General features: G+C 28.5%; 3 protein-coding genes across 5 annotated transcripts in view; 2 read left to right on the top strand and 1 right to left on the bottom strand.

Annotated features, from left to right (window-relative positions):
• The window catches only part of LOC127280969 (ATP-dependent RNA helicase vasa), a 170,323-nt gene that overhangs the window by 69,921 nt on the left and 81,730 nt on the right, over positions 1-18,672 (top strand). Inside the window, exon 1 of one of the 2 annotated variants that reach the window (XM_051304419.1) lies at positions 13,728-13,731. The exons of the other annotated variant lie outside the window; for it this stretch is intronic. The gene's annotated coding sequence lies outside the window, so the exon portion shown is untranslated. Of the gene's footprint in view, positions 1-13,727; positions 13,732-18,672 lie in introns of those variants that run through there. 2 annotated transcript variants of the gene reach the window in all.
• On the top strand, positions 6,230-12,669 carry LOC127280966 (SANT and BTB domain regulator of class switch recombination). Its single transcript, XM_051304403.1, has 10 exons — positions 6,230-6,894; positions 6,980-7,377; positions 7,520-7,896; positions 8,908-9,288; positions 9,720-9,986; positions 10,151-10,445; positions 10,780-11,008; positions 11,624-11,879; positions 11,954-12,153; positions 12,364-12,669. The coding sequence occupies exons 1-10, from the start codon at positions 6,861-6,863 to the stop codon at positions 12,474-12,476; spliced, it is 2,550 nt and encodes an 849-aa protein (XP_051160360.1). The 5' UTR covers positions 6,230-6,860; the 3' UTR covers positions 12,477-12,669.
• On the bottom strand, positions 12,744-18,391 carry LOC127280990 (60S ribosomal protein L6). 2 transcript variants are annotated; one of them, XM_051304464.1, is made up of 4 exons: positions 18,238-18,391; positions 17,398-17,592; positions 14,848-15,121; positions 12,744-13,136 (listed from the first exon to the last, which is right to left on the bottom strand). In XM_051304464.1, the coding sequence occupies exons 2-4, from the start codon at positions 17,590-17,592 to the stop codon at positions 12,790-12,792; spliced, it is 816 nt and encodes a 271-aa protein (XP_051160421.1). In that variant the 5' UTR covers positions 18,238-18,391; the 3' UTR covers positions 12,744-12,789. The 2 variants fall into 2 exon arrangements, with proteins under 2 accessions (XP_051160421.1, XP_051160422.1); XM_051304465.1 differs by having other exon boundaries at positions 18,141-18,260.

Below are 18,672 nucleotides of genomic sequence, written 5' to 3'. Positions count from 1 at the left end.
GCCGACTCGGTTTTTTGGGTGTATCAAAAATATCATAAGTAGGTCTGAGGTGGACGAGCAAAGGTAGGGATGAGGCGTACTTAGGAAAATTTCGTTGACTTTTGCTTTTTAGATCCAAATGGGCAAGCCTTTTTGCCGTAGGGTTATCACTCCAGGAGCAAATTCTAATCGCGTTTCTGTGCAAGGCAAGATTCCTTCTAAAGTGGAGAGGAGGTTCATTAGCTTCTGACAAAACTATAGGGATCGGAGTGGAACGCATAAAACCCAAAGCCGACCTTAAGGCCCTGTATTGCGCTTTATCCAGTTTTGCTAACGTGCTTTTGGAAGCTCCGGCGAAAAGAATAGAACCCCACTCCAAATGAGCCCTAATCAGCCCCTTGTAAATCAGTAGTAAGGTTTCCGGGTTTGCGCCCTTGGAAACTCCTCCCAGCACTTTTAAAACGTTGATAGCTTTGAAAGCTTTCGCAGCAATGTATTCAATGTGCAGTTTCCAAGAAAGCTTGGAGTCTAGAAGGATACCCAGATACATGATGGAATCGACAATAGGGATCTCCTGACCCTCTAGTTCCAGGCGAAGTTGCTGATCAACAAGAGACCTTCTATCGAAGAGGCAGAGCTGACTCTTCGAAGGGGAAAAGTTAAGACCAGCCTCAAGCAACCACGGAGAGAGAGAGCGCACTGCTTGAGCCAAGAGATTTAGGGCGTCCGTTGCGGAAGTATAACGGCAGTAAAGTAGTATATCATCGGCGTATTGAAGAATTCGCACCCCTGGTGGAAGACGTGAGCAAATGTCTCTCAAAGCTAAGTTAAATAACAACGGGGAGAGAACGCCTCCCTGTGGAACTCCAACCCCACATTCATAGGTCCTTAGGTCGTCCTCCTTAAATGAGATGTTCCTTCTACAAACCATGTGTGCGACGAAGTTTCTCAACCTTGTCGGAGTACCGCAGCGTGCAAGATGGTCAAGAATCTTAGAAGGAAGGAGGGCATTGAAAGCCCCCTTAAGATCGAGAGCAAGGGCAGCCGTACCCCGGCCCAAGGTGAACCCCTTGAGAACATCAACCACAAGAACCGAGACACAATCGGTAACTGACCTGTTCTTCCTAAAACCAAACTGGTGGGGGGGAATCAAGCGGTTAAATTCCACATAGTGATCCAGCCTTTTTTGAATTAAGCGTTCCATTAGCTTGCCAACTGAAGAAGTAAGAGAGATTGGTCTGTACCCCTTGCCCCCAGGTTTGGGGATAAATTTAACTAAAGATTCCGTCCAGGAATCAGGGAAGATAGAAAAGCGAAAGCACACATTAAGGATATCCCTCAACTCTTCAAGACTTGAGAGGGGAAGTTTGCGAAAAATAATATTCGGAATTTGATCCTTTCCAGGCGCAGAGTCCTTTTTACATAGGTTGATGGCCCAATTCAATTCATCGCGTGAAAAAGGGAGGTTGTACGGGTCTTCCTCTCGCAACACCGGCATCATCTGAAATTCAATAGGGGAAACCTCTTCCCTAACAATTTCTCTCTTCAAATCCGCGAAAGCCGCTGCGTCAGGGTCATTAGATGCATTCATGGTGGGGGGCAGCTTGCCCTGGAAGGCTCTGACCAAGCCCCAAACTCTTTTAGAGCCCATCTGAGGAGAAATAGAGCTACAAAGAAGCTTAAATGATTCCAGTCTGATGTTCTTCAACATAGAGCCCGACCTCTCTACAACCCTCAAATATTCCTCGTAATTGGACGTACTGGGATCAGAGATGTAGTTTCTCCTGGCCAAAGTTCTATCCGCCAAAGCTCCATCACACTCCGGCGACCACCAGGTAGGTTTGATCGGAGAGCGGCTTCTGGAGGCGCTTGGTAGATAGGCCCCAGCCTGTTTTAGGTTGCGGATAATGGATTCGATGAACGAGTCGTAGCGCTCCCTGATATTAGAATTTCTAAAGGGCGGAAGAGAATCAATAAAGTGATCCGAGAGAATGGAGAAGTAGGACCAGTCCACCTTGTCCAGTCTAAGCCTATGTGAGCTATTGCAGGCAGACTGAGTTTCCAGATCAATGGTGAGAGAGACAAGAAAATGATCACTGCCGAAATGGTCGGGAAGAGTTTCCGAGAACGAAAAGCCCGCCATGGCAGGCGATAAGAGGATAAGATCAAGAACACTTTCTGCTCCATTCGCCGGGGATCTATAGGTGGGAATGTCCTCATTCATAACTATTAAGTTTCTTGTTTCAATAAGGTCCATGAGAGATTTTCCTCTTGGGTTGAGACGGTATGGAGGGAAAAAAGGCAAGTGGGCATTAAAATCTCCCAAAAGAACCAGGTTACTATCTGCTGGGATAGGAGAAATAAGTTCCATCCAATGCTCCGCAGAGACTTTCGCTGAGGGAGATATGTAGGCAGAGATAAAAAAAAGAGGACCTCTACTGGAATTTATTCTAATACCCACAGCTTCCATCACGTCAGACCATGAACCCTGGAGATCCAGCATTTCCACGAGAATATCCCTCTTAACCAAAATCATCGTGCCACCCCCCCCGATACCGTGACGGAGTGGACGATCGCATCTTAAGGATCGAAATCCCTTAACATCCCATCTTTGATTGTGGCCCGATAGCCAAGATTCGGTAATTGATAAAATGTCCATATTTAGGTCAAACAGAAGAGTCTCTATATTAATTCGTTTATTCAGAACGCTGCGAGCGTTCCAAGTGCCACATCTCAAAGAACGATGAGAATTAGGATGGGGCATCCTGAGGTATTGTGCAGAAGTGTAATAAAATAAGACAAGCTATAAGAGTTAGGTGTGGGACTAGTAGCACGCGAACGGAGGTATGGAATATAAGGGAAGTTTAAACACGATCAAATTCTAGATGAGAGGGCACCAAATCACCTGTAGTTTGAGTTGAGTTACGTGAAGCTTGGTTCTTACGAGCAGGAGTGATATTGGCCTTGAGAATTTCACCGACGTTCTCTGTGACATCCTTTATGTTACTCCAGGAGGTTAAAGGCTCATTAAGATCATCCTTCTGATAATCTTCCTCAATTGAATCATCCAGGGAGTGCATCGTCGTGTCACTGTCCAGATCTGACCGAATCGTGCTATTTTTGTTGAGGGATGGGTCTCTAGGTGAAAGAAAAATGTCCTGATTGTGAGTAGAATCACTGGGATTAAGTACGGAATCTATAGGTTGAACAAATGAAAAATGGGGATCTATTGGTTGATTGATAGTATCAGATGTTGAAGGTATGTGAGATGTTGAAGCAGAGGGAATCGATGAAACAGTAGCTGGAATTGTAGGAGAATGAACTGAATTCTTAATAAAACCACCCCTATCCCTGAGCAAGGATCTAGCGTCCGCATCTGAGATGTTTTTTAAGTACATAAGTTTCATCACCTCGAACTCATTTCTGTAGACTGTACAAGTGCTAGAAGAAGCCTTATGATTGCCCTTACAGTTCACACAGAAGTCCGACGAAGCCGGTTTCGTACAACCCTCTGATTGATGTGAATCACCACAATGTTCGCAAGTGGATAAAGATGCTTTACATTGTGAGGAAACATGGCCAAATCTTTGGCAGTTATAACATCGTTTTGGGATGGGAATGGAGGGAGTAACAAACGTGCGGGAGCTCCAAGCATATATAAAACGCGGAACAGTGGTCGATCTAAAGACCAGATCAATAATATCAAGCAGGCTGTTATCAGCCCTGGAGCGTCTTCTTTTTGCGGATACAATGATGTTAAGAGTTTCTGCATCTAAATTCACGATGATATCCGTTACCGAAAGTTGTATACCCGCCCTGATGAAACCTTTTTTGTATGCCACAGAATCTGGGATAAAAGTTTTATATCCAGAAGATATGAGAAAGTGTGAAGACAGAATCGCATTAGCATCCGACAGATTAACGCAAAATATCTTTATTTGGTTTCTCCCTGTAACGTGGATACGTCTCTCGCCTCTAGTAACCTCTGCTATTAATTTACCTATCGCTAGAGGATCATATTTACCAAGATTTTGGTTAGGGTTCGTGGATTCCATCAAAACAAGGTAAGGGCCCTCAGAGTCTTCACTGTACTGGGTAAACATATGAGTGACATCTGCAGCCCAATACAGTTCAGGGTTATTGAGATCCTCATCCGGACGTTTAGCATTCCGTTTACTAGGCCTGTTACCCGAATCAAATCTATGTGGTACTCGCTCTGCGAGTTGAGTAGGAGAGGGGATATCATTCCTACTCCTTTTCCTGACATCTGCACCAATAGGATTGCTCGGTGAAATGTGATTAGGAGAGAGGGACAAATTGCGTTTGTTCGAGTTGTCAATTTCATTGATGTCACTCTCCGAACGAGCGAACCCAATTTCCGAGTGATGTGACAAAGATGTAAGTGTCGAAGTCAGAGATTGAGACGCAGAAGCTGAGTTCAATGATTCGGACGATCCCGGTCTAGAAGAGTTACGTCCGTCCAGTAAAGGTCTGAATTTATCCAGAACTAGTTGAGCGTTGGCGCGGGGTTGACCCGGCCCGGAATTACTTGGGGAAGACATGTGAAAAGAAGCACGTGCTAACCAGTCCCAAAAAATTGGGAATCAGGGGGAAAACATTTTGACCATGGAAAAAGATTCTATTTCTCTAAAGTTTCAATTAGTTATTACCCATTTCCTTATCTATATAGCCATTTAATCAAATATGTAATATTTATTTATTTATTTATCAAAATTATTTATTTATTCAAAATATGTATAAAAGTCCCGGAACTGTGATAGGCCCCAAACTCGCATCCGCCTCAACTTAAAACAATAATGAGTTTATGGAACATTTCGTTCATAAATTTAACTTAATTAAGTAAGCCATTAAACAAATAGTTCAACTTTAGTAGGGTCCGAGAGAAACAAGCCAATCAGTAAACAGGATACATCTCACTGCGTACCTTCATTGAGTGTAAGAGATGAATAAAAGTACAAGAGAGTGAGGGATGGACCCAGTCTCGAACATTCAACCGAAAAATCAGACTCATAAAAAGTGTAGTGCTTAGCAGTTACATTAAGTCGAGACTGAGACCATTCAAACTCTAACAATTTAAATTAGAAATCATTTCTTTTTTTATTCACTTGAATTATTTATTTATTTATTTCAGATGATAATAATTTAGCACGAAATATCAATCTTAATACAAATTTAGCTTAAAAATTTATATAAAACCAAGAAAACAAAAAAAAATAAAAATAAAATTTAATATATTTTGTTGTTTTCTTTATTCTTCCTTCCTTCTTTAATTTATATTTTCATTTATATCCAAAAGCCTGTACTGCCGTATAATCCCATTGAGAAAAAAAAAAGAAAAAAAAATTTAAAGAAGCCCATCAACCTTAAAAAAGAAAAAATTTTAGAGATTGTAAAGGTGTAAATTTAAATTTAATTAAATAAATGTTACTTAAAACCCTCGAAAGTTCAAAAAGAAAAAAAGGTAAAGTTATACGGAAACAGGAGAAAGCAGCAAGACAAACATACCGTACGTCTAATTATCCGTGAAAGCGGGTGAATATGACGTCAGGTCGTTGATGACTAGTCGATGTGCTGGAACCACTTCGTTTAGCCCATGTGTTTGAATGGCCGTGAAATTAGTTAAAAGTAACACTTTCGATATGGCGGGACCACTTCACTAGATGCGCAGACTCGAAACGCACACACCGGTTGTCGAAGACATAACCTAAGCCGGCCACGTGCACTCAATAAAAGTATAATATTTAAAAGTACTACTATGTGACACACACAAATTTAAATTTAAATATAGGTAGATAATAGAAACTTGATGCTCGGAAACAAAAAAAACTAGGGTAGGCGAATAAAATAATATCGCCGTTCACTATATCAAAGAAACACAACTGTCCCCTCCGAAGACCAACAACGGAGTCCCCGCATGCTCATTGATGTCATGCACAGTAATGCATATTAGTAGATATATATATTATACAGTTGCAGTCATTAAGCTCCATCTAGTGTGTTTTCTTTCACTTTTTATTTTTATTAGAAAAATAAATTAAAAATAGAATAAATTCAATACTTGGGATGAAAATGAACGAGAAGTGAATTAAAATTTATAATATAATAATTTTTATATTGATAAATTAAAATAAAAATTTTTATTTTTCCCACACTTTAAAAAATTTTAATTCAGTGTTGCCAACTTGACGCTTCTCTTTTCAATTATCATTTTCAAGATGATTTTTTTTTTTATTAAATTTTAGAAGGTTAAATTCGATTAGTGATTCTATTTTAATTTTGTGAATTAAATAAATAGAATATATTTTTTAATTCAATTATATAAACTATAAACAAATTAATTTTTTTTTAATTTTTTACACTTTTCGTTAATTGCCTATATATACAAACAATAACAGCGATAATAATAATTAACCAATAATTTTTACATAAATGTGTTTTTAATTAAAAGTAATATTTTCATTGTTTACAAAAATAAGGATTTTTTTCCCCTAAAAGTAAATGGAATTCCCAAAAAAAAAAACATCGATGACTAGTTTTTCTCGTTACTAAAGTTTTTCTTGAAGGCCCAGTGTTTGATCTATATCCTACGCCTTGGATACCAAAGAAGTAGTATTTCATAGCCTATCTTTAAGCCCTGTCAAATTATCTTCAAAATTTAATTTTTTTTTTCAATTTACAAAAAAAAAAAAAAAAAAAAAATGTAAAAATTTCTACCGTGTGTTAATATTATAATTTATTCCACTATACATTAAAATATTTAATTACAAATTTTCATCTTGTACAATTTTATACAATATTGATAATAAAATGTCAAAAAGTCTGTTTATTATTCACTCATTTTTATAAAGGAAAACTTTACAATGTATTCAAGTTTAGTAAAAGAAACAGAAACAGGTAAGATTATTTTTAAACATAAAAAATTTGTATTTTCTTTTTTTTTTTCTTTTTTGATTAAATAATTAATTTCTTTATTTTAAAGGAATTTCCCCTTTACCAAATGTACAAAAGACTTTAAAGAAAAATTTACCTGAAAGAATTCAATCACCTCAAGATGAAAAATATTCAGAAATATCAATGAAAACATTTCTTGATTTTATGAGAACCGCTTATCAAGTAAATAATTGTTTTGATTTAAATTCATTGTTAAGTGAAAAAAGTGCAATTGATTGGAATTCTCTTGTGAAAACTGATTTAGATGTAATAAACGAAGAAATCACTCCCGAAGAATCACAAATAAAAAATGATGAAGATAACGATAAAAGTATAGAAATTGAAAATTTACAAATTCAAAAACAAGAAAATAATTCGAAAAATTGTACAAAAAATATTAATTCACCGCAAATTTCAAAAAAAACATCACCAAAATATGAAAATCAAGTGAGAATAAAAAAAAATTATTAGAATCACTTTATAAATGCTATTTATTATAATAAAATATTTTACCCAATTTTTTTCGAATAATAAAAATAAAGAATTTAATAATTCAAAAATAATGTTTTTTTTTTCTTTTTTTTTTTAGGATAATGAGAATGAAGCAACAAATGTTGTTACAAGTAAAACATCAAGTGAAATTAAGGAACATCATCAGGAGAAAGAAGAGAAAAAAATACGAGCCGAAACATCAATGAAAATGAGAAAAAAATCAATTGAAAATTTGGAAAATAAAACTGAAACATTTTTAACAAAATCGATGAAAAAAAAATTAAGTGAAGTTCTTCATGAAGGTCTATTGGATTCTGTGCTGCCTTATATGGTGCCAAAAACAGCTGCTTCTCAGCCCGCTATTAAAAAATCATCAGCGAATCATAATAATACAAAAAAAACACTTTCCACCAATAATTTGGAATCCAAATCATCGACATCATTATTTAAAGATAAGGACAAAAAAATTAGCGAGTAAGTGTAAAGAGTAAATTTTTCAATTTTTCTGACAAATAACAAAAAAAAAAAAAAAATTTTTCCTTATGTCAAATGTAAATTCGGCAGTAAAAGAATTACAGACCTCTGATCGACTGTAAGGCATACAAAAAAAAGTCGTTTTAGTCGATTTATATTCTTAAAAAAGTCGATTTTTTTTATTTTAACAAAATTTAATTGGTTAATAAATATTTTAATTCAACTAACTATTGATATTAGATATTAAATTCATTTTATTAATCGTAGAATTTCAAAAATTTTATTTTTAAAAAAAAAAAAATTTTCGTGTCCGATTTATGCAAATTATTTATGAATTCAGAATTTTCTCAAAGTTTAAAGTTGAAATGGTTAAAAAAAAAAAAAAAAAAATTCCAATTACTTTTTAAAAATAAAAAATTTTATGAGAAATTGAAGAATTTTTAACTAAAAATGTTTTAAATAATTAAATTATAAGAATAAATTGACAAAAATTATTTGAATTCAAAATAATTGATTAATATTATTGAAAATTATTAATTTGCCGAAGAATTTTAAATAATTTTTGAAAATAATTTTTGTAAATTAAATTTAAATTTCAAGATAATTTACAGTCCAGATTTTAAGAATTAATCTTAAGGAGATTTTGAATTGAAAATTTCGAAAATTTAAATTGCTAAAAACTTTTTTTAAAAAGAATTTTAGACATTAATTGAAGTTTGGAGAATATTTAATTTTACAAATATGTTATAAATAATTGAATTTTCAAATAATTTTTTAAAAATTATTGAAAATAATTTATTTTGCAAGAGCCTTTTTAGATTCAAATTTTCAAAAAAAAAAAATTTGTATTTGAGAAGAGCTAGAATTATTAAAACAGTAATAACTATTTGGTTTTTAATTTAATAAATTAATTAATTTTCAATTTTATTTTGTAAAATAAATCAAATTAATTTTAGAGCTTTGTTCATGTTTCTCAAAAAAAAAAAAAGTTAAAAAAATTTATTTTTCCAGTACCGAGATAGAAATTCATGTATGTGATGAAGCGAAAAATGTAAAAAAAGATTTTCGTTGTCCACAAAAATTATTAATTCAAAAAATGTGTTATTTCGCTGATGTGACTGCCGGTCAAAAACTAGAAGAAATGGATATATCCGTGCATTGTGATATAGTAATTTTCGATTGGCTAATGAGATGGGTGAAAAAGGATTTAATTAAAAAATCCGAATGGCCAATTCTCGAGCCAAATAATGTTATTCCCATAATGGTATCGGCTTCTTTTTTACAAATGGATCCATTAACTGAGACTTGTCTTAATTACAGTTATCACAATATGTCTGAAGTATTAAAAACTTCGACAGTAATGACTTGTTTAAATGACAATCTTCTCACAAGGTTTGTTTATAATATAGAATCTAATAATTAATATAATTTATTTATTTAATTTTATTTATTAATTTATTATTTAATTTATTTTAACCACTTCAACTAATTTTAAAAAATTATTATTATTTACAGGAAATATTTTGTATTTTTATAAAAAAAATTTTTTTTTCATTTTTCTTCGATAGATTAACATTTGAAAATTGAAAAAATCCAACAAAATGTCAATTTTCAATTAAAAAATAGCTACAATTTTTTTTTTTTAATTTTTATATTCGAGAAATATAAAAAATAATTCTTGCAAAGTAATATAATTTGATTTTTTAATTAATCACGGCGACAAAATAAAATTACTTAGTAATAAAAAAAAATTTTAATATTTATCTTCTTCCATGAATTTAATGAAAATAATTTAAAATCGAAATTTTTATTTTCTACTCAAGATTAGCAAATTTATTTAGCAATTCGGATCTTGAAATTGTAAAAGATAAAAAGGACAAAATACAAAGTCGATTATTTTGCAAATTAATTATATCCTTGGGTGAAGCAACACCGGATAATAAACGAGGACATTTTAGTTCGTTAGCCACATTATTCAAATGTGGTAAATGCGGTAAATATATAGTGAGATCAATTTCCAATTTTGTCCCCTGTATTCCAAGTGCCATGCTACTTGATAATAGAGGAAATTTACACAGCAGACACACAAGGTATTAAAATTACAAAAATGAAAAAAAAAACAGTAATAATTGTCAAATTAATTAGATTCAAAGAAAATTTTGGAAAAAGTAATCGAAAATTGAAAAAAAAAAAAGTTTCGAAACATCAAAAGTTGAATAAAAATTCAATTTTTTATAATTGAAAATATTTTAAGGGATCCTGCTTGGAATTTGAATGATTACATTACATTGCTTCGAAATGAATTGAAATCGTGGAGAAAAGTTTATTGGCGATTATGGGGCGATTGTCATTTTATTTCATGTCAACAATGTGGAAATTATTTTCCAATTAATCAAATGGATTGGTGCTCCTATCATTCGGAAGTTCCACAATTTTTTGTACTCGAACAACAAAGAGCAACACCATTTCCACTAGGAAGATATCCATGTTGTAGTCAAAGAGCTTATAGATTTGAAGCTTTGCCTAATAAAGAAGGATGCAAATTTCGGGTACGATTTCACCTAATTAGAAAAAAAAATTAATTAATTTTCAGAATATTAAAAAAACTAGAATTAAAAAAAAAAAGTCACACACTCCAAGGTCTGTAAAATTGGAGAAAATAAAAAAAACTCTTTCACAGTAAACAAAATATTGTTAAATAGAATAGGAAAAAAAAAATTGTATTTTTCAAAATCTATAGAATTTGTCGAAACGAGAACTATTTTAAATATTCAAATGATTGAAAAATTGTATTTTTCAAAATCTATAGAATTTGTCGAAACGAGAACTATTTTAAATATTCAAATGATTGAAAATTGTTATTAATTTTTTGTCTAATTTCAGGAACACATACCACTTTTAAAATCGGCACAAGATGAAGGCACTTTGAATATATTTGCAAATCATCGGGATTTGATAGTAATAGAACCGCCGCAATTATTTTTTCCAGAAAAAATAACAAGACTGGCGGCGCGTGATTCTTTGATACCGCTTGGAAAATTATCGTGTAAAGAAACTATGTGGTGGGAAGGAATTGAATTGGTACCGCCACGACAGAAACTCGGTTTACTTGGTATGTGTCTCTTTTTAAAAATTCAACTAGCCAATTAAAACAGCCCTAACATTAACTTTGAGCCATGCAAAAAAAAAATAAATCGTTTTATTTGAATAATATTAAAATAAAATAAAAGTCAATATTTTGAATTCTTAAAATTAGTTAATAAATATATATTTTTTTATTTTTATTAAAAAATTGAAAAGCCAAGATTTTTTTCAATAAACAATATTAATATAAAAATAAAAATGGGTTTGAGAAAAAAATGTAAAAAAAAAACATTTTCTTTTACCTTTTTTCCATGTTCTATTTTTAAATTTACTTAGTTTGTTGGAAAAAATCTCAGTTTCTCAATAAAAAGAATGAAAAAATTTTTAAATAGAGACAACGAGATAAAAAATTGAAAATTACATGAAAAATAATTCGAAAAAAATTATTTACAAATGAAAATTTAAGACTAATCGACTTTTTTCTTTTAAGAAAATAGGAACTAGAATTTCTTTTAGGTTTCTTAAATTTAAATCTAAATTTTTGTCTTAAAAAATCAATCTAATAACTTTGTGGTTTTTGTCACAATTTCACATTTTTAGTTTCTTCAACTAAATCCTAATAATTTCTTTAAATTAATTAAAGGAAAAATTTGGAGTGGTTCAGGACTACGTAAACCTTGTGCGCCACTCGAGAAAATAATGAGTAAAGGACGTCAATCATCACAAACGACAGATGTTTCGTCATTGGTTTCATCCGAAACCGAAAGTGATGATGACAATTTAACAAGTGGTTGCAAATACAGCAGTTTCGATGACGATACACTAAGTAGCGAGGAATCAAATGTTTTGCCATCACTTAAATCAAGCCGACATAAAACAAAGGCGCGTCCTTTCAAAAGGTGAGAATTTCTTTGTTTTTTTTTCTCAAAATATATAAATGCAAAAAAAAAAAAAAAAGAAAAATTGTTAACAGAAGTGATGGTGGTGGATCGTGGAGTGCAAATTTACTCACTCGCTATAATCAAGACAATCAGAGGGATTTCGAAGAAAAAGCCGCGGCTCAAATGATTACTATGCTGACAAAAAGAATATTATTTCAAAATGGATTAATGTCAAAAACATATCAACACGGAAAATTGCATGGATACTATTGGAATATTTACGCGCCTATAGGTATCAGAATGTTAAAAGAAAAATTTAATATTCAAAAAATATATATGTCGGTGAAATTCACGTTTTAGATGAAAAAAATATTTTTCTTTTTCAATTATAATTTTTCGTTTAAAAAACTTTATGCAAAGTTTCCCGATCATAAATTTTTTAAATTATTTTTCCAGTGAAAAACTTCCGACGGAAAAATAGAATTAATAAAATATTTTTCAGGTGGGACCTACGTTAAATTAGAAGCAGATTTCCTTGAACAAATACAAGCGTCAAAAGCAAAAAATTCGACACAAGTCAAGGGCACAAGAAACAAATCCGCAAAAACAAACTAGTTCAATTCAATTTTTTTTTGTTAAATTTTACTAATGTAATACGTTAGATTGTTTATCGTTAAAAAAAAAACTATTTAAAAAAACTGTTGCACAATTTTGTTAAATATTTGAACATTTTCGTTAATAAAAAAAAAAAAAAATATTCAAACTTAAATTAAATTTTGCAACTATTACTTTTTTTGCCCATGAAATATGTCAAGTAAACTTCATCGTCTTAAAAGTATATAAAAAAAAAAAAATTATTTTTTTTTTCAAAAACGTACCAAGTTGAATTTTAAAAAATTTATTTTCAAATTCTCTCAACATTACTGAATTAGAACTTCATTCTGTGAGGATACTGACTGCTACGTAAACCAAACATCGCCGACAAATAGGTAAAGAGCATTTTCTTATCCGTATGTTTTTTAATTGCAGCGATAACTTGTTTATCAACAATTTTCTGATCTTGCTTTCTTTGATCATTAGGTTTGTATGCCTCCTTCTTTTTACTGAAGATATCACCTTCCTCTTTCTTTGCGCGCTTTTCACGTTTCCTCTTGAAATAATCATCATTAAGAGTATCGGGAATTTTCACATTTGACATGTCAATTCTCGTTGATGTTGCAATAACGTAATTTTGACTTGTTCTTCTCAATGGGCAAGCATTAATCAAGAAAGGTCCTGAAAAAAAAAATGAAAGTGAACAATTTTTTTTTTTTTATAAATTGGATAATTGAGAAAATTTTAATTTTTGAATTTAACAGGCCTCGGATCTAATTTAAGTTGCAAAAGAAGTTGTTTTAGTCGATATACATTCTAAAAAAAGTAAAAAAAAAATCGTTTTTTTATTTTTAATAAATTTAATTAATTAATAAATATTTTATTTCAAATTACTATTCTTATTGGATATTAAATTAATTTTATAATTTCCTTAAAAAGAATAAGAATAATAATAATAATAATAATAATAATTTAATAATGATTTTTTAATAATTGAATTACAGAAGATTTTAAATAGAAATAAATTTTTGCAGACTTGAATTGCTATAGTTTTTTATTTTTTTTATTTTTGACAACAATTGAAATTTTGAAAGTTTTTAATTGAAACTATTTTAAAATAATTGAATTTAAAAAAAAAATACCTAATTAAAAAAAAATTTTATATTTTTGAATTTTGGAAGAGAAACTGTTGAAATTTTTGAAAATAATTGAATTTTAACAGATTTTAAGTTTTAAAAAATTTTAATTTTTAAATATTTTTTTAAATTTCAAGCAATAATTAAATTTTACAAAATTTTTATTTAAAAAATGTTTTAAATACTTTAATTTTCTATCATGAAACTTATTAATTGACAATAAGTTAAAAATTAATTTAAGATAACATTTTTTTTTAAATAATTGAATTTTAAAAGAATTGTAAATGAAATTTTTAGAAATAATTAAATATCAAAAGTTTTATATATTGAAAATTTTAGAAGTAATATTAAATTTCAAAGATTTCAAATTAAAATATTTGAAAAAACAGAGTTTTAATTAAAAAAAAATTTTTTTTTTTTTTTATGAACTTGATGGAAATTATTATTGGTTAAAATTATACAGTTTAGATTTTTTGAAATAATTGAATTTCATGTGATTTTAAATTGAAATTTTTGGTAATTTTATTTGCTGAAATAGTTTGTTTTTAAAAAAATTTCAAACAATTGTTGAGTTTTTAATAATATTTAAATGTAAATAAATGAATAAATAAATAATAATTGAAAATTATTTTCAAATAATTGAATTTTTCAAGAAATTTATTAAAATTATTGAAAATAATTAATTTAGCGAAGAATTTTAGTTGCATAAAAAATTGTTTAATTAAATTTTTGAGAGAACTGCATTGTATAGGTACTAAAAAAAGGTCGTATTTTATTAACAAAATTTTGTAAAAAAATTTTATTAAAAAAAAAGTCGAAAAAGTCACATCTTATTAAAATAAGTCGAAAAAATCGCATTTAAAAAAAAAAAAAAAAAAAGTTGGAGAAAGTCAAAAAAGTCTTTCAATCCGAGGCTTGATTTAGTAAACAGTCTTAATATTACACACGACGAAAATCTTTTATTTGCGTTTATTCAGGACAAATAAAAATTATTCGAATTAAATAAAAATATATTGCTTTCTCAGGTCCTAATATCTTTTCAATTTTTTTTTAAATAAAAACATTTTTGTAGGACAAATTTTATTTAATGCATATAAAATTTATTTAAAAGAAATAAAATTTATTTGAAACAAAGAAAATGTATTTGAAAGAAATAAATATTTATTTTGCTTTTAGACAAATATAGCTTTTCTCTAAGTGTTTAATTGAAGTAAAAAGAGGATATTTTTATTTTATTAATGAAAATTTTAACTTACCAGTAACTAAAAGAAGTCCACTCTTCAGTTGTTTCAAGAGAACGACTCGCTTTCCTTTATGAGGACCAGCAACAAGAATGCAAATCGTACCAGGCTTAAGAGATGGTCTGATATAACGATTATGTTCCCTAAAGCATGTTTTGGCGTGGTGAACTGACACTGGATCTGAAGTAGGATAACTAGCTCTCCTCTTCTTCAACAGAACAACTCGAGTTCCACCATTTTTATCTCCACCGATTTTCTTCTCGACAGTGGTTGGCTTTTTGGGTTTAACCTAATCAAAAAACAAAAAAAAAAAAGAAAAAGAAATTACAAATCTTTAAAACCTAACTAGAATGGATTAATAATTATATTATTATTATGTTTTTATTGAATAATTATTATTTATGTTTCACTAATTTCTAAAACCGAGATTTTACTAACAATTAGTTAAATTAAAATAACTTTTATACAAATAGAGATAAGAATTCTTTTTTTATAATATATATGAACATTTAGAAAATTTATTAAAGATCGAAAGTTTTTTTTAGATAAATAAATGTTGGACATATTCAAAGCGATTCACAGAGTTTTGTGCCTATGAGCCGCTCTGCATATGTTCTTTTTTTTCTCGCACCAACTTGTTTCACAATCGCTTATAAATATTATGCGTCATGACTTTGGTATATGATGCATTTACCTTAAAAAAATAAATAAATAAATAAAATAACAATAATTTTTCAAGATTCAGAAAAAAGTAAATAAATTCCAAAAATTGATTTTCAAAATTTCTTAGTTTTTTGCCTGACTGAAAAATTTAAAATCGCACTATAAATTTTGATATTCCTACATACTTTCTTTTATTTAAAAAAAAAAAAAAAAAAATTAATAACTTTTGAACAAAAGACTTTTAATAATCAAATAATCTTTTAAGGTGATTAGATTAAAATAATTAATGATAGAGAATCGTTTGAAATTTTCAGCAAAATTGAATAACATATCAATGTACATTTTTGTTAAAGATGTGTTACTTTTACCGTACATATTTTTTTTATATTATTATTGTTCAATGTTCACTATTTTTCTAAATGCTTAGCATTATGTTAAAAACTGACGAGAGTGAAATAAATAATTTATCAAATAATTTAAGATAACATTTTTTAATAGTAATTGAATTTTCAAAAATTTACAATTTAAATTTTTGAAATTAATTGAACTTCAAGTGATTTTTAATTAAAATTTTTTGATGATTTCTATTACTAAAAAATTTAATAGAAATTGCAGACAAAAATATAATAATTTGAAAACTTTTTTTTAGTGAAAAATGGTTTCAGATAGTTGAATTTTTAAAGAATATTATAAAAATCATTAAAAATAATTAAATTTCAGGAGAGTTATAATTGAAATGATTAAATTTTAAAAAATTTCAGATGGAAAATTTTAGAAATAATTAAATTTTAGCAGCTTTTAAATTGAAATTTTTGAAAATATAATTGAATTTCAAAAGATTGTATTAAATTTCAAACAATAATTATATTAAGAGAAATTTTTAGTGATTTCTGTTGATGAAGAATTTATTAGAAATCATATAAAAAAAAAAAATTGAATTCCAAAAGTTTTAAATAAATAAATAAATTTTATGTGATTTTGAATTTAAAATTTTTGGTAATTTTTTAAAAATTCTAAACAATTATTAAATTTCATAAAAATTTTAATTGAAAAATAGTTTAAGATAATTGAATTTGTGAAGAATTTCATGAAAATTATTAAAAATAATTAATTTAGTGAAAAATTTGTTAAATAATTGAAATAAAGAAGATATGAAGAAAATCTGCATTGTATACTAAAAATATGTATGGTATATTTATTTGTATTTTGTTTCAAACTTTTGTAAAAAAAAATTGTAAAAAAAGTCGCATTTTATTAAAATAAGTCAAAAAAAAAAAAAGTAGGAAAAAGTCGAAAAAGTTGTATAATCCGAGGCCTTTAAAATGAATCATGGATTTTAAATTGACAAATTTATATTTTAATATATAATAATTGAAATTTCGTTCAAGATTTACTTAAAAAAATTGAAATCATCTTTTAATATTGAATCAAAGACCCAAGTGAAATTATTTTCAAATTGTAGATCAAATTATTGAAATTTCTTCAATCATTCAATACTGATTTTTGTTTATAATCAACGATTTTGAAGAAAAAATAAAATTTCTGTGCAAATTATTATCATTTTTTGTCTAAAAACAAATGTTTGCAACTTTCATTGATCAACAATTTAAAAAAATAGAATTTTTAACCATTTTGAAGTAAACATTTTATTTTATTCTAATATGCAGTTTTTTTCTGTAAAATTTATTTATGAAAAATTAATAATATAAATTGTTATAATTTTTATAATCTATTGTAATAGTGTAAAATTTTTTTTTTTTTGTAGGGTTTATTATCCCCGTTGGGATTAATTAGAAAGTCGAAATAATCATTGGACTTGGAGTATTAATTTTTTTTTTTTAAGAACAAAAGTTTAAAATTTTTTTAATAATAATAAAAACAATCTTTGAAACTTTTACTTACGGTTTTTGGAGTTTTCTTATCTAAAAACTTGTATATCGCTTTCTTGTGGAACATTCGAGTTCTACTGAAACGATAAACTCCATTTCCCAAATCGTAATTCCTCGGTCTACCAGCTTTCTTTTTATCTCCTGGTTTAGCAGGAGTAGCTGCTGCTGGGGCAGCCTTTGCTCCAGGTTTAACTTTCGTGTCAGCCATCTGCAATAAAAAAAAAATTTTTTTTCACTATTATCTTTCAAAAACGATAAATTATTAAATAATTCCAAAAACTTAATAATTAATCGCCACGTTGAATTATTTACAATTTTCAATTTTTTCAACAGATAATCTCAAAAAATAAATTTCAAATTTTCAAAATTGTAATCAAACTATATCACAGAATATTCAATTATCCAAGTTATACTAATCCTTTAAATTATTTATCAGCAGACAAAAACAATAAAAAAAAAAAAAACTCTTGGTAAATTTAACCTATACAACACACTGTTTGACTATTGAGGTTATGTTCAGTTGACTTTTGCACTGATTTTAGAAAATTTGCAAAAATTACACAATAACTGTTAGAAAACAAATTTAAAACACAACACAATAATTTTAAAACATTAATTATAACAATTAATTTAGCGTAAAATTGTAAAAAATGTCAATGCATTGCATTTTGACATGCTCCACAACAAACTCAAATTCTTCCATTGGAACATTATTTAATCACAAAATATTATAAGTAAATGATAATTAAACCTTACACTATTTGTTTTTCACTGTTTTTATATATCCAAAATTATTAAAAATCTAGGATTAATTGGATTAACATTAAAATATTTATAATGAACATTCACTTACCACAAAATCACACGATCAAAAGAACTTTTCCCTGGTGATGGTTTTTCGAACTAAAAAAAATCATTCACTTTAATTGCGCATGCGCATACTTAATATTCAAAGACGCGGTATTATTCAAATTATGAGATATTTATTATTTTTCCAATGAAAATAATAATTTTATATATAAACATTGAGAAAATATTTAAAAAAAAAAATATTTCAGTTCTTTAAACATGATTTGTCAGTAATATGTTATTTTAATATATTTTTATTTTAGAACATAGTTTGTAGTGTTTTATATTCAGTTTTAGGCAGATCTTGATTTTTTTTTACTTTTGCAATTCCAAAAATCTGATAAATTAGAAATTCTCCGAAAAACTAATATATATCTATATTAATATTGAATTTAAAAATTCTTTTCTTTCATAATTTTATCGACGTTTTTGATAATTT

This window comes from Leptopilina boulardi, unplaced genomic scaffold (genome assembly GCF_019393585.1).
Source record: "Leptopilina boulardi isolate dan_hultmark-lab unplaced genomic scaffold, ZJU_Lbou_2.1 LbouV2_259, whole genome shotgun sequence".
NCBI lineage: Eukaryota > Metazoa > Arthropoda > Insecta > Hymenoptera > Figitidae > Leptopilina > Leptopilina boulardi.
The sequence above is the reverse complement of the archived record's forward strand: the minus strand, read 5'-3'. Positions and strand labels throughout refer to the sequence as shown.